At 36.5% G+C, this 15,166-nt stretch overlaps 1 protein-coding gene across 1 annotated transcript; it reads left to right on the top strand.

Moving 5' to 3' along the window:
• The first annotated feature begins 4,593 nt into the window (after window positions 1-4,593).
• Window positions 4,594-8,950, top strand: LOC139960549 (uncharacterized). Its single transcript, XM_071958995.1, has 2 exons — window positions 4,594-4,752; window positions 5,119-8,950. Exon 2 carries the CDS (start codon window positions 5,154-5,156, stop codon window positions 6,564-6,566), a length of 1,413 nt encoding a protein of 470 aa, XP_071815096.1. The 5' UTR covers window positions 4,594-4,752; window positions 5,119-5,153; the 3' UTR covers window positions 6,567-8,950.
• Window positions 8,951-15,166: the final 6,216 nt, after the last annotated feature.

Raw genomic sequence — 15,166 nt, 5'->3', positions numbered from 1 at the left:
TGTGACCGTATAGCATGTTTTCAATAATGATTATTATCATATTGTCTGTACATCTCTTGTGTATGGGTATAAGTACGTACGTATGTAAGGGTGAGACCTCCCCCCCCCCCCCCCCTTTAGGAATTTCCACTTATGATATCGAAGTTTTATAGTAGCCGTTATTAGAGGTTTTAATATTTGTACACCAATAAATTAACTGTGTCTGAATTTATGAAAATTCCCTGACCAACATTCTTAATCATACTTCCCTCTACTCGTGCAATTTTGACCGGTCCTTTTTCTATATTGTTTTTTCATAGTTGAAATTTTGTGCGACATAGTGGGTATGTTTTGAAGTGAATTTTTTACTCAAATTCTGAACAAATAATGGGCTTAAAACCTTGAAAAGTGGGGCTGACTGTTATTTTGGGCCGTTACGTAGAATTACAAAGCAATTATCCACAGGAGATGCGATGAGGTCGAACATAATGTGTGACTGGTAACAATCTTGAAAAAGGTTATAGATGAAATATAAACTATTGGAAAAAACTTGGTTCTCAGGCAAAAGTGTACATCTGGTTGGTCATTTTCTAGCCCAAGAAGTGCCATTTCCGGTTATCTGTGGGGCTATCAAACCAGAATTTTTCGTCAACGCTGCGCGCCAACCAATGATGGCGCTCCGCTTTGATACTAAGGTAGTCACGGGAATTCCTACTGGTTGAGCAGTATAAATATATATATATATATATATATATATATATATATATATATTTACATTGGTGATAGAAGAAAAATGGAACCGTAAAAAAAGGAGTTGTTTGTTTAAGGGTTAGGGTGAGGCACTCGCCCCTTCCGAAATCCTCGATCCGTCACGGGCTACCCTGTGTATATAAGGGATCATAGCGCTGTAATTATGTCACTGATCCTCTTTCCCTTCCCAGTGTCGTGGCGCTTTTCTTCTACTCCCTCTTTTTCTCCTTTCTTTCTCGTTCTTTCTTTTTCTTTTTCTTTTCCCTTCCTTACTCGCTTCCTCCTCTTTTTTCCCTCTTTTTCCCTTTTTCTTCTTTCCTTTTTTCCTCTCTTCCTTTTGTTACCCGGGTGGCGCGCGCCCCAACGCCCCCTGGATACGCGCCTGTCGATGGTATTCAGTATGTCCCCTGTGATAAAGACCTTCTTAGACGACGAGGATCTTAGCAATTGGTTATGGAATTCCGTTATCGGGGTAAATAATTCTTGTAACATCGGTTAAGGTCATTTATAATTTTGTATACCATTATCACTGTTCTTTTGTTTTGTATATCTATCAAAAGTCTTCCATCCTAATTCATCAAATAGCAAGTTCGATCTGTCATGGTAAGGAGCATTTAAAATTATCCTTGCAGCACTCTTCTGTAACTTTAAAGTTCTTTCCTTGCTCTCAGCAGTGCACGCTCCCCATACGAGACAACAATAATCTAAAAATGGTAAAATATCGACCTTATGGAATAAGATTGAATTATTAGTATAGGCTAATTTAAAAGTGATTTCATTCTCCTAAGAAGGGCAAATCTAGAACTTGTTGTCCTGTGTGTACAGTGTATATTCAATAGTTACCTCTGTATATGATTTAGTCAAATGGTGATACATAATTAAACAGAAAAGTTGTGTAAATTAAACCTTCGTTATTCGTGTACCATTTTCCAAGTTTTAAGCAGGAAACTCCAGACTAACTCAAGTCTGAAAAGATATTAATCTGTTCAGCTTCTAAACCATATGTTTCAGTGACGTCCATAAAGTGAGAGGTTTGTGTGAGTTAACTTTTCATACAAACGATCATATTTTATCAATTTGAAGGTTATTTGAGGTCACGAGAGGTCATTTTCTGAAAACCTAAAATATGCTATACTCCTCCTAGAGCTTTGGTCTAACATCTGCTGAAATGTTGTGGATGTGAATGGTGGTGAACCAAAATTGTTCAGGTATAAACATTGTCGTCATGCGAAGGCCCAAAACAGGGCCTTCTGTATAGTTTTCAGTTATGATGACACGTTGGCTACATATGCAATGATCATGAAATTTGTTTTTCAACTTTATAGTATTCATGACTAATATGTGTTTGGAGTGAGTAGCAAATATGTCTTCCATCTTAAATTTCTCGTTTATTTTTTTTAAAATAATTCCACCCGAGTGATACTTGATCAAGTCAAATATTTATTTGTTCTGTAGGCTTGCTATGTAATTCGATGTCATCTCTGTAAGGGACCTACTTGGCAGATTTTTAATTTGAACTTTTAAACAGTTTGTGTGTGGAGAACACATTTGAGAATGACCAGCATTGTTGAAGCCGATTCCGATTTCTGCTCTATAACGATTCTCTGTGGTTCGTCGATTGTAAACAAGTTTCAGGTCGTTCTATTATTGTATGGGTGCAATTGTCGTGAGCAAATTTGGGTCAGCACAATTCAAACGTGATATCCACAACATTAAAGCAGATTTAGCAGAGGAATATTTTTTTTTAAAGTTTTTGTTCTATCATTGTATAAATGAAAACTACGGATTTGATAAACTGTAGGTTCTTTGTTTTTGCGATGGGTCATAGTTTATCCCTAGTAAATAAGTATAATGATCTATTGCATAAAATAATTTCGGGACAGTTTTCCCACTTTGAATGAATACAACTTTCTAACATTGTAACAAACTATGTCTGCTAAAGAGGAGCATATAAATGCCAAGAAAAAAAAGGGAGATGGGAGGAAAGGAAATGACATCGTTATCACGCATATGTCTTATATTTGTCGCACGAACAAATGGATAAAACGGCTCAGAAATATTGTCAATCACAACAACTTTCTCAAATAGAAGCTTGGGCTGAGCTTCTGCAGCGTTGCTGCACTTTTTAATTAAAATTCATGAAAGTTAAATGTTTATGTTACTGTTAAGGCGGGTAAGAAAGATTTAGAACTGTCTGCGAAAATGTTTTAGTCTGATTTGGGTCGCCCATAATAAAAAGGAGTTTATACGCTTTATTTGATATTGATCGTTATAAGTTTGAGAGTTTAAGAGTGATATCAGAATTAGAAGACGAGATTGGCGACAAGCTGACGAGTGAAATCTTCGAAAGACGACTGTTTTGAATCTTGTGAGATTCGAGAACGTTTTATGTATTTTTGGTAAGAAAACTTACTTGTTTGAAATATATCTATAAAAAAAATATATCTATAAGAAATAACTGCTTGTCACCCATTCAGATCAGGAAGACCGGTGTTCGTTCACGAGAATTACCCAATTGATACTGATCTTTCTTATTAGGCATGTTAATTACTGGAAATAGGTGAATTCATTGCGACTTAGAAACCTTAGTCGCCAAGTTATAATCGCTACCGATAGAATACGAGCAAACTGATTTATGTGTTTTAAGTAAAGACAAATTGTCTCAAAACCAAAGATTGATAATGTAATGTGATAACTAATATTATATTACGAGAGTACTAGTGTTTCAGCATTGCCGGTTAAAGTTCTTATACTGTATCACTTTGTTGCCATTTTGTCTGTGACAGACACGCTGGCAAAGTAGAAACAAAAGTAAGGAGAGTTCTTGAATACATTGAGAAATTGACATGTTAGAAAGGGTGATTACTTCAAAGTCATGTCTGATGGACTATTCTCTCAAAGAGAGAAAACTACTGATAAATTAATTAGTTAAATAATCACTTTACAGAATATAATACTGGGGATAGAAACATAAGGTCCTTGTAGACATTTATAAAAGTAGGAAGTTGTGTTGTACTCAAGCTTAACTTGAAGAAACCATGAAGATATGATTTCGTAGCTGAACATTGACAAAAGTATGTTTGTTTCCCTCAAAATCTGTATCCAGTATACTTCAATGATGTGGTATATATATATATATATATATATATATACACACCCAGGCACACCCACACACACACACACACACATATATATATATATATATATATATATATATATATATATATATATATATATATATATATATATATTTATATATATATGATCTAGATGGAATAGCGCTATATAAATATTAATTGTTATGTTATGTTATATATATATATATATATATATATACATATTTATATATACATATATATATACATATATATGTATCCTGCCATTGATTTATAAATTTCCAACAGTTAAACCGAAACATATTCACATCTACTATACAGATCATCCGTGGATGACTTTCAGCACCACTTACCCTTGAAACAATTGTATTTGCATTTGTAAAACGGGTTAAATGTGTCATCATGTAAGGCCAGAGAGCTCTGATGTTATCATGCCGTTATCATGATTTATCTTGAACAAATGGTTGGTGTGTATATAGTGCCTTCCTCAGCTCATGTGCACTCTAAACTTGTGAACAGAAAGTAATTAGCACTTTGTTTTTCATGCAATTAGATACTACCAATGTGCCGAATATGTTTGGTATTTTGATCCATATTGTATTGTTAAGGAGATGCCTTGAACTTCGTTCTTTGATTTTTCGTATCACGAAGGGTAATCAAGTAATACTTGACATGATAATTAACAATGTCAATAGAGGTTATAACAATCTATGGTGATAACGTGAAAACAAATAAATATTACTAATTAGTTAGTAGGAATTACCCCGTCATTTTAGAATTACGAAAAATAAGAGTATATATGTTGCGGTGTATCCATATAACAATTTATTAGCAATTGTTGCTTGAAGTCGTTCGCATACTCTGCATATCAATAGCGATCAAGATCAAGATCATCTCCAAGTTTTCTGTAGGTTTATTTAATATTGTATAGCATCAGTTTACTAAACATAACATAAAAATACATAATTTCAATAAAATGTAGCGTAGAGTAACATACCGTTTATCATTGTGATGTTACCCTTGTAATGCACTAAAATGCACTAGGTGCGAAATCATGCTAGGAATTTGAGTTCTATTCCTTTTTGTTGGGCTGACAGATATTCATTGTAACTTCTTCTTCAACAAAAAAATCCGAAATCTTGTTAGCCATTCACCATCCATCCGTTTTCTGCCCATTCTTCCTTTTGTTTTTGTTTCTGTGAGTTAGTCTGAATAGCTCATTTCAATGAAAATCGCTTATAACACTGTATGTTTCTTCTATTACCTTTTCAAGGATCGATTACACGGAAGCGCAAAAGTACGACCAAGATGGATTCAGATTGGTGGAAACAGGTCCCCTGCCACTTTAATTGGCAGCTAGAGAAGGACTGTACCGTGGATTACAAAACAATTGTGAACAAACTGGACAGTAAACTTGAAACGAGGGACGAGGTAGGTTGGAGAGATTCAGTATGTGACCTCCTGCTTTTTCGAGGGTACATAGAGGTCTTCCCGAAGTTCAAAGAAGTGAACCTTAACCCGGTGAAGGCTCGTGAATTCTTTCTTCAGGCGGAAGAGGAGGCCCGTGAACTTGACGATAACCAAGAGCGACAGGCTTGTCTAACAGTGTCGTCGGCAAACCGCCTTTGGCTCCTGGAGAACTTCAGGCAGAGTGGCTCGGCGGCGCCGAATGATGAACGAGAAATGCTTCTCAAAACGCTGACGGAAAATTGGTTGGCAAAGCCAACAGCACAGTCAGAGGAGCTTCATGCTTACATTTATGTAATAGAGGGATTTGCTCTGGCCCGTCTTGGGCTCACTAGATGTCAAGAAGCACTGCAAAGATACAAAAGAGCGACAGAAGTAATCCAATCCAAAGCATCTTGGTATCACACATGTGGTGGATTGGTCGGACGGTTCGCTCGCAAAGGTGAAAAGAGCAACGCCGACCGGTACGATGAAATGGACGAGGAAATTAAATACTATGAGAAGGCTATCGAGCTAGATCCAACAAATGACGCTGCCCGGTGTGATATGGCGTTAGTTTTGCGAAAAATTCCAGAGAGAAGCAATGAGGCGAGGCGACTGATTGAAGAAGCTAGCGACGAATCGTGTCAAGTGATTCTCGTCAAAGCTCGTTTTTATCGTTGGCAAAACGAGCTTCAAAAAGCACTGGATGTGTTACAAAAGGGTGAAGAGTTGAAGACGCCTAGATCAGACATATTCTTCCAAAAATCTCTGATATATAGTCAACTTGCAAAGCAGAGTAATAATAATGATGACAAGTACAGGTATCTTCGAGATGAGATGAGTAACATCGACAAATGCCTCGCAAAGGAGCCTGGACATTTTTATGCGTTTGTCTATAAGGCCTGGGCTCATCACAAGTTGAGAGAATACGATAGAGCAGAGGCAACCTATCTGGAGGCGATTGAAAGATTCAAGTCATCTTTACAAGATCACTTGCAGGCACAGCACTGGTATGTCCAGCACTTAGTGAAGTCGAATAGTGGCCGCAGAGTCACGGAGAAAGCTGCATCGATTTGTGAAGAAATATTTCATTCTTGTGTGAAAATACTGAAGGAAAGACCAGGCGAGCTGGAAAATAGAATCACAGGAAAGTGGGGATACTTGACTGAGGCTACAAAAAACCTTAAAAAGTATTACTCCAATATTCCAGATGGACATGTAAAAATTAGACAACTTCAGTTTCAATTATTCCAGGTAAACATTAAGGATTAAATATGTCAAATCGTGATGGGTCTGTCGTTCCTTTCTGTCAGACGGTATAAATTAGGAAAAACTCTGCTTGGTATTAAAACTATTGTATGATTTTGTAACCAGTTAGCTTTCGTTGCTATTTCTCTGGCCTTAACTTAGGACTGAAACACAAGCGGTCACATCATAAAATAATTGATTTAAATGAAGGTATTGGTGGATGTAACAATTTCTTGATATTTCGGCTCATGAAGGGTTTTTTGCGCATTTATTGGTCGTAGTTTGTCGACATGAAGAACTGATAGAAACTAGGTATTACACATGCGTTTTGTATGAAAATAAAAATAATAATAATAACAGAGAGTTTTAGCTCCTTAGTTTTACGTTTATCGATAAGACTTTGCTTGACATAACTGATACTCTCAAGTAATGTTCTTTCATATTTCATCATGAATAATCAGACATTTTGACAACTTTGTAAAAATGGAGAAATGTCTTGCAGAATAATATTGGTTAGTCTTAATTTCGATAATATTTTATGTTCTTTGTTGTTTGAAGCGTGAATATCTTCTCGACAGGTTATACCTTTTATGTTACCCACATTTAAAATAAGACGAAATGTCTGCCAAGAATGTGTCATTTTACTGTAAATCCATAAATTGCAAGCACCTAATCAATAACCTGAATCCATCTATTGAATGGAAAGTACGGTAGGCATAACATTTATCACTATAGGCATTACATATCACTATAGGATGCATGCGTACTCTACGAGAAAAGCGTGGTTATTACATTTTTTGTTGACTCATACTGTAAAAGTGTATGGGAGGATGGGATACGCGTTTGTATTTGTTCAAATCTGTTTGATTGCGAAAATAGTTCCTCTATAAAATGCAACCATTGTTTTAATCATAAGACACAAAATTAGTTTAAGAAAGTCATCTGACATGTCGTTGTGAATATGCTTACATATATTCCATTTTACTTGCCCAATTTTCATATTTTGGAAAACTATAAAACATATAACAGATTTACAGCATATTTGTTATATGTTCATGTTATGTAGTAATTAATCTGGTTTAATCACATTGATTAAAGTCTAGAGCACGTCAGGCCTGAGAAAGACCGGAATATAACGCCAGAATTTATCCTAACTACTTCTTTATCAATTTATTCATGTCATTATGTTGGGACAGGCTACATTAAACATGTAAAACAAGGTAATGACGTCATAATGACGACACTTAAGAGAGAATCAAGCTAACATGGACTCTCCAACAGCGTTTCACGGACACTGGGCATTTTATACTCCAAGAAGGTATACTTAATAAGTGATAATTGATAACTGTCATTGCATAGATTGAAATTTCAATCTAATGAGTAAGTATTAGGTTAGGAAAATAAAAGATATATCAAAGTTAATTAGTTACATGGTGATGACATTTATTTACTACTCATTAGAAAGTATGTGATAATGTAAGAAATTTTGTTTAATTATAGTTTATTGTCTACTTAGTGTTGTTCCAATTAATTTTGTGCCACTAAATATATTATAGGGAATTTTCTATCTACTAATGTATTAGAGTGTTAAAATCAAATATATTTACCAGACTGTATTCCACAGTGTGTTAGTTTCATTGACACAACATTTCGAAATATTTTATGGGAGACTTGCTATCGATTAAACATTTTGACGATGGCTTCATCAAGCAGGTCTATGACAAGAGGAATTGGACAACACGCTATATTCTGTTTTCTATTCTTTAATCCTCTTCTTCCATCTTCCTATTTTCATTGGGTTTTGGTTTCCTGTTTCTTTGTGTCTTCAATTTCAATTCCAATTCATTTATTCTATGATTATAAATTATAGAAAATTTATCATGAGGATCAATAATATACAAATGAAAAACAAATAATTAATTAAATGTTCTTGATTTGACAATTATAACTGGTACCAAGTCAATCTGTATAGAAATGTGTTTCCATTCGCTCTCTAGAATAAGCTCAGTTGTATAAAGCAGCCATTAACGGCGATGTCATTCGGTTCGAATTCTTCAGTAGCCAATTTTCTCTTTTTTCTTTGCAATCAGTTCACCGTTTCGAAATTTACTTACATGGAAGAAAAAAAGAAATGGAGGTGATAAAGTTAAGATATTTAGTCTAATGATTCACCTCTCCTTGACTTAAGACAACAAACAAATTTGATAGAAAGTAACCATTGTTTTCTTGGTCCTACCAATTAGCGACTATTCCTACAAGAAGAATTATTTTTAAAATATATTAATATAATTTTCCTTTTCCCTTTTTTTATTGTAATTCTTATCATTTTCAGTTATTTAAAAGATATTAAAGCTTCCTGGTACTTTAATTTCCTTTCATTCTTACATTAAAATTTATCTCCATTCTTGCTTTGCTTTCTCTGATCATGTATAAAGAAAATCAATTAATACAAGTAAAAATGCTATTTCTGATTCATGTAATTGTCTTCTTTATGTTTTGTGGAACCTGTGGCTACACTTTGCAAGGCATTGTGGATCCAAATGGTTAGCTGGGGTCTTCATCAGTTTAAAGTTTAGAATAACTCATACTTGTCTGGTAGGACACAGAATTTTCTTTCTTGCAGAAGTCACTCATTAGAAAATCAATAAGGCTAATAATTCATGGTTGCAATATAAATCTGTTGATAACTGCATCAATGTTTCCCCGTTTGAATAACTTTTTAAAAATAAATAAAGCTTTAAAACATCTATGTTGAAACATTGCATTATCCACGATGATCTAGCAAAAGAAAAGAGGTCCTAGAATGATAAAGAATTCTCCAAAGAATTGGTATATAGAGTAGCGAGGGCTGGTAGGTACAGTGCCTATAAACCAACATTACAGACAATAGGGTGATATGAGACAATCTATCCATCCTTGCCAATTATTAGAAATAATTCATGCAGGTTGTGAAAAAATCACAAATCATAGGGTTCGAGAGCTATTTTCAGGTTCCGAGGCCCATTATATCCTTCAGAATATTAGAATATTTAGATTATATGATTCTTTATCCCATGTTACCAATTCTCTCTTTATTTTCCCGGGTCCCCGAATTGACCCCTGTTTCCGGGATTGTATCCTCTGACTCCCACCCCCGCCCCCATCACGTAAAGCCCAATCTCAATTTCAATCAAGCATTTACAGGATCAGTACTAATAGTGTGTGTAAACGACTATAGCCTATGTAGAGGTGTTCCAGCATTGCAACAGGTTCTAACAGCTAGTCAACTGCCTCCAGGGCCGTCTGTTACGTACGGTGGCCCAATCGGGATCTGGTGAATTATTACATCATTAGCAAAGGACATTAATATGTACTCTACTATGACTCTAGTAGGCCACCGTAGCATGTTTCCTGAATTGACCAATTGGAGTACATTTCAAAGGACAAACAAATGCATTGTATAATATTTACTATAACATGGACTCACATGGGTGAAACCAAACGGGTCGCTTCTCTGTCTATTATATCAAATGGTTTCGTTCTCGTGCACAGGCTGAGGTTCTATCGAGGGTTATTTTCTTTTAAATTATGATAACATTATTAAAGAACGTACACACAAAGATAACAACACACTATAAGCTCATAAACAAGTCCGTAGAGCATTAACTGGTGTCCCCCTTTCAAAACAAAACTCGTTTGAATATAAATGAGAGCGCTATGCGACATCCTCTCCTAATAGGCATCAAATCTTCATAATTGTTTCAACAATGACTTCACCTTATCGTACATTTATTTTAAGAGAAAAATTGCTATAAAGCACATAAGGGTCGTTTGTTGAACATTCCGGATCTGAAGGTATATGGCGGTGTTGTGCCTGCCCCCTCCTGCCCCCTTCTGCAGCGTTGCTGCACTTTTAACTGCTATTCATGAAAGAAAACTGTTTATGTTACTGCTAAGGCGGGGTTAGAAAGATTTAGAACTGTCTGGGAAATAGTTTTAGTCTGATTTGGATCGCACATAAAAAAAGAGTTTTTACGCTATACTTGATATTGATCGTTATAAGTTTGAGAGTTTAGTAGTGTATGTATGTATTTTTCGTAAGAATACTTACTTGTTTGAAATAATTAGAGATAGCGATTTTATTTGAACAAAGAGAGAAATAGAGAATGATTTAGGCCGTCCAAACCTTAATATCACTGAGGCAAATATGTTTAAGCGTAGCTTTTGTTGAACTGTTTCACGAAAGGTACAATTTATGGACTAACTACTGCTTGCCACCCATTCAGATCAAGAAGACCGGTGGTCGTTCAAGAGAATTATCTAATTGATGCTTATCGTTCTAATTAGGCCTATCAATTACTGGAAATAGGCGAATTCATGCGACTTAGAAATGTTAGTCGCCAAGTTATAAATTGGCTTTGTTTAACTGACAGTTATATAAAGCCTATTTATACGCATCACACACCAGTGGAATCACTGTACATGTGGTCGAGTGGTACGGACTTCGGTTCGTGAGATCCGGGGTTCGATTATTACCTTCGCCTGATGAGTCCCAGAAGGACGAAACCGGTCGTGAAGTTGAATTTTTCTGGTGTGTTATTCTTTATTTATTTACTATATATATATATATATATATATGTATATATATATATATATACATCAGAAACGATTTGCCGTCCCAGATAAACCAAAACAATTCCTTTACAATTACGACGGAATCGGATTAAAATAATCCGACGCGGATTAAAATAATCCGAATTTCTAATACTTCTGCTCTATTCAGCAGAAATCAGTAAGTCGCTTTGCCTTTACAACCATGCCGACATCTTCTCTATAAAACAGTTTCAATTCCTGCTACTCCTTGTCACTTTCGGTGATCATGCACTGAAGAAGAGCTAGTTTTGCTCGAAAGCTCTGCAAAAACCAAACATTGGCTGTTTTACTTCCAATCACTTACTTAATTCAATTATTGTATCTCACTCGAGATCCAGCCTTTCTCTAAATGCAGCATAGTTGTTTAACAGTTTTTTCCGTTATTCCTATCTATATCTTTCACTGTTGGTATCTAATTGATCCAACTATGCTTCAAAATGGAGAGCATCTTTGAAACTTTGAAAACGCTTCGACGCCTTTCCGAAAAACGGGTTAGGTATCGGCATCATCTTTCCAACTACAGACTATACCGTAAAAACAAAACGGTACCAAAAGGACTTAAAATCAAGGTCCGTGCTGGTTTACCACTTTCTGACAGCGACAGCTTTGCCAATTGGAAAGGCATCCTTAAGAATGCTTCGCTTGAATTAATGGCTGTGCAAATAAGTATTTGTCGCAAAACAATTCACGAACTTAGCCAGCAAATTGATTCCAAAACCAGAAAACTGCAAAAAGAACTCCCAAAGAACGAGTTCGAAAGAAAGCTTGACTCCATCTCCAAAATTTGCTTGAACCTCTCACATACCCTAGCTTCAAGACAATGTCACAAATTGAAGAGGGATAATGTCACGCAAAGAGTTAAGTCTTCTGGTGAAACCCAACTTGAAACCTCAAAAAGAACCAGGTCTCGCAGATTCCGTCGGAAAGAGATACAGACCGCATGCAACACCACCAAAAGTGCAGTTGTTACCATTGATTGCCAACTCTCGGCAGGAGAAACAAACCTACTCTCCAAAGGTCTAAATTTTTGCCCTAAACCACGGCAAGTAAACGCTCAGAAACTTTCTCTTGACCTAAATCTGTTCTATCGACGCTTACGTCTCCGTGAATTTTTTGCCGACGAAAATGGCAATAACACCACGCAAGAAACCAACGACTTGCATTCCAATTTTAAGCCAAAAAGCTCGTGGAATCCACCCAAGGCCCATTGTGCGCCTCTTGAATAATTTATTTCGGCCATTGAAGAGGATGTCAAAACACACACCTCCGCCCCAGACTTCCGCGACAATCTCAACAAAACTGAGAGACAGGCCATTCATGAACTGCGGAAGCGCGATGACATTGTCATCAAGCCAGCCGACAAGGGTTCTGCAATTGTCGCTATGGGCAAACAATTCTACAGAGAGGAAGCCAACAGACTACTCGGCAACCCTCAACACTACAAACTCCTGGATTCTGATCCCACTCAAGAAATCACACAAAACGTGAAAAGAGTCATCCAAAAGATAGTCTCTAACGGTTCCATTGACCGCAAGTTAGGCCAAAACCTCCTGGAAAACGACCCAAAACCTGGTCGCTTTTATTTTCTGCCTAAAATTCACAAAGAAGGCAATCCCGGGAGGCCCATAATATCGGGTAATGGCACAGCCACTGAAAAAATTTCCAAATTCGTGGATCTCCTCATCCAACCTCTCGTTTCGGCCCTACCGTCCTATGTGCAGGACACTACGGATTTCATCCGGAAAATTGGGGAAATAAAAAATCTTCCCTTATCTTCTCTGTTAGTAACCTTGGATGTGTCTTCGTTATACACAAATATCCCTAACGAAGAGGGCATTTCGGCCTGCACAAAAGCATTCAAACCGATACGTGGCAAAACCCCCACGAAGAAAGAATTGGCCGAATTAATGCAACTTATCTTGACCAACAATAATCTGGTATTTGGCAACAAACACTACCTCCAAATTCATGGCACCGCAATGGGTACCAAAATGGCACCGTCTTTTGCCAACATCTTTATGGGAAACCTCGAGAAAGAATTTTTATCTCGACAAAACTTGAAACCACACACGTGGTTACGTTACATTGACGATATCTTTATGATATGGACCCATGGTGAGGCTAATCTAAAACTCTTCATTGATGACATAAACTCGTTTCATCACACTATCAAATTCACTGCTGATTTTTCTGGACATGGCGTTCACTTTCTGGACACCACCGTGACCCTACAAAATGGTTCACTCAAAACAGACTTGTTCAATAAACCCACGAACAAGCACAATTACCTCTTACCAAGCAGTTGCCATCCACGTCACTGCACCAGAAATATTCCGTACAGTCAAGCGTTGCGCATTCGACGCATTTGCTCCTCTGAAGTCGATTTTGATTCACGCACTAAAGAACTGTCACAACACCTCCTAAACAGACAGTATTTTCGGGGTACTATTGAAAATGCCATCAAAAAGGCTAAAAGCAAACCCCGTACCGAAACATTGACGTACAAAACTCGTCAAACCAGTTCCAAAAGGGTACCATTGGTTACTGAATTCCACCCTGGTCTCCCACCACTGGCTAATATCATTCAGAAGAATTTTCACCTACTTCAAGGCACCGAACGCCTGAAATCAGTATTCCCAGAATTACCTGTCATCGCTTTTAAAAGACCCAGCAACCTACGGGATATCTTAGTTCGGGCATCCTTTCGGGATGACACCCCATTAGGGGAAAGCAAAACAGAAACTACAGGATCATCGCCCTGTACACAAAATTGCAAAACGTGCTTACTTGTCGATTCGACCGGGGCCTTTCAGAGCAACCAAACCAAACGCACGTTCCAAATTCGGCACAAAATTAACTGCCTATCCAAAAATGTCATTTACCTCATCTACTGCAATATTTGTAACTTACAATACATTGGAGAGTCAAAAAACACTCTTAGAATGAGAATGACACAACATAGATCGGCGATCAAAACAAAAAAGATCCACCAACCCGTTGCAAATCACTTCAATCTCCAAAATCATTCAATTGAGAATTTGCGTGTTATTGCCATTGACCAGAACGATTCTTGGACAGATAAATCTAGGAAAGCGAAAGAAAATTTCTGGGAACTAAACCTAAAGACCACGGCACCATTCGGCTTAAACATCAGAAACGATTTGCCGTCCCAGATAAACCAAAACAATTCCTTTACAATTACGACGGAATCGGATTAAAATAATCCGACGCGGATTAAAATAATCCGAATTTCTAATACTTCTGCTCTATTCAGCAGAAATCAGTAAGTCGCTTTGCCTTTACAACCATGCCGACATCTTCTCTATAAAACAGTTTCAATTCCTGCTACTCCTTGTCACTTTCGGTGATCATGCACTGAAGAAGAGCTAGTTTTGCTCGAAAGCTCTGCAAAAACCAAACATTGGCTGTTTTACTTCCAATCACTTACTTAATTCAATTATTGTATCTCACTCGAGATCCAGCCTTTCTCTAAATGCAGCATAGTTGTTTAACAGTTTTTTCCGTTATTCCTATATATATATATATATATAAATATATATATATATATATATATATATATATATATATATATATTTATGTACGTGGTATAACCTGGTAATAAATTGTAAGAGTTGGGTGATTTAAAATAACGTTAATTAAGCTGTGCGTAATGACTGATGCAAAACGAACAAATGCAAAACGAAAAAGTGCATATACTGCCTTCTTCAGCTCATGTGCACTCTAAACTTGTGAACAAAAAGTAATTATCACTATGTTTTGCATGTAATTAGATATTACCAATGTGCCGAATAGGTTTGGTATTTTGATCTATATTGTATTGTTAAGGAGGTGCTTTGAACTTCGTTCTTTGATTTTTCGTATCACGAAGGGTAATCAAGTAATACTTGACATGATAATTAACAATGTCAATAGAGGTTATAACAATCTATGATGATAACGTGAAAACAAATAAATATCAATAATTAGTTAGT

Source organism: Apostichopus japonicus, chromosome 19 (assembly GCF_037975245.1).
Source record: "Apostichopus japonicus isolate 1M-3 chromosome 19, ASM3797524v1, whole genome shotgun sequence".
NCBI lineage: Eukaryota > Metazoa > Echinodermata > Holothuroidea > Aspidochirotida > Stichopodidae > Apostichopus > Apostichopus japonicus.
This window is presented reverse-complemented; position numbering and strand designations above follow the sequence as displayed.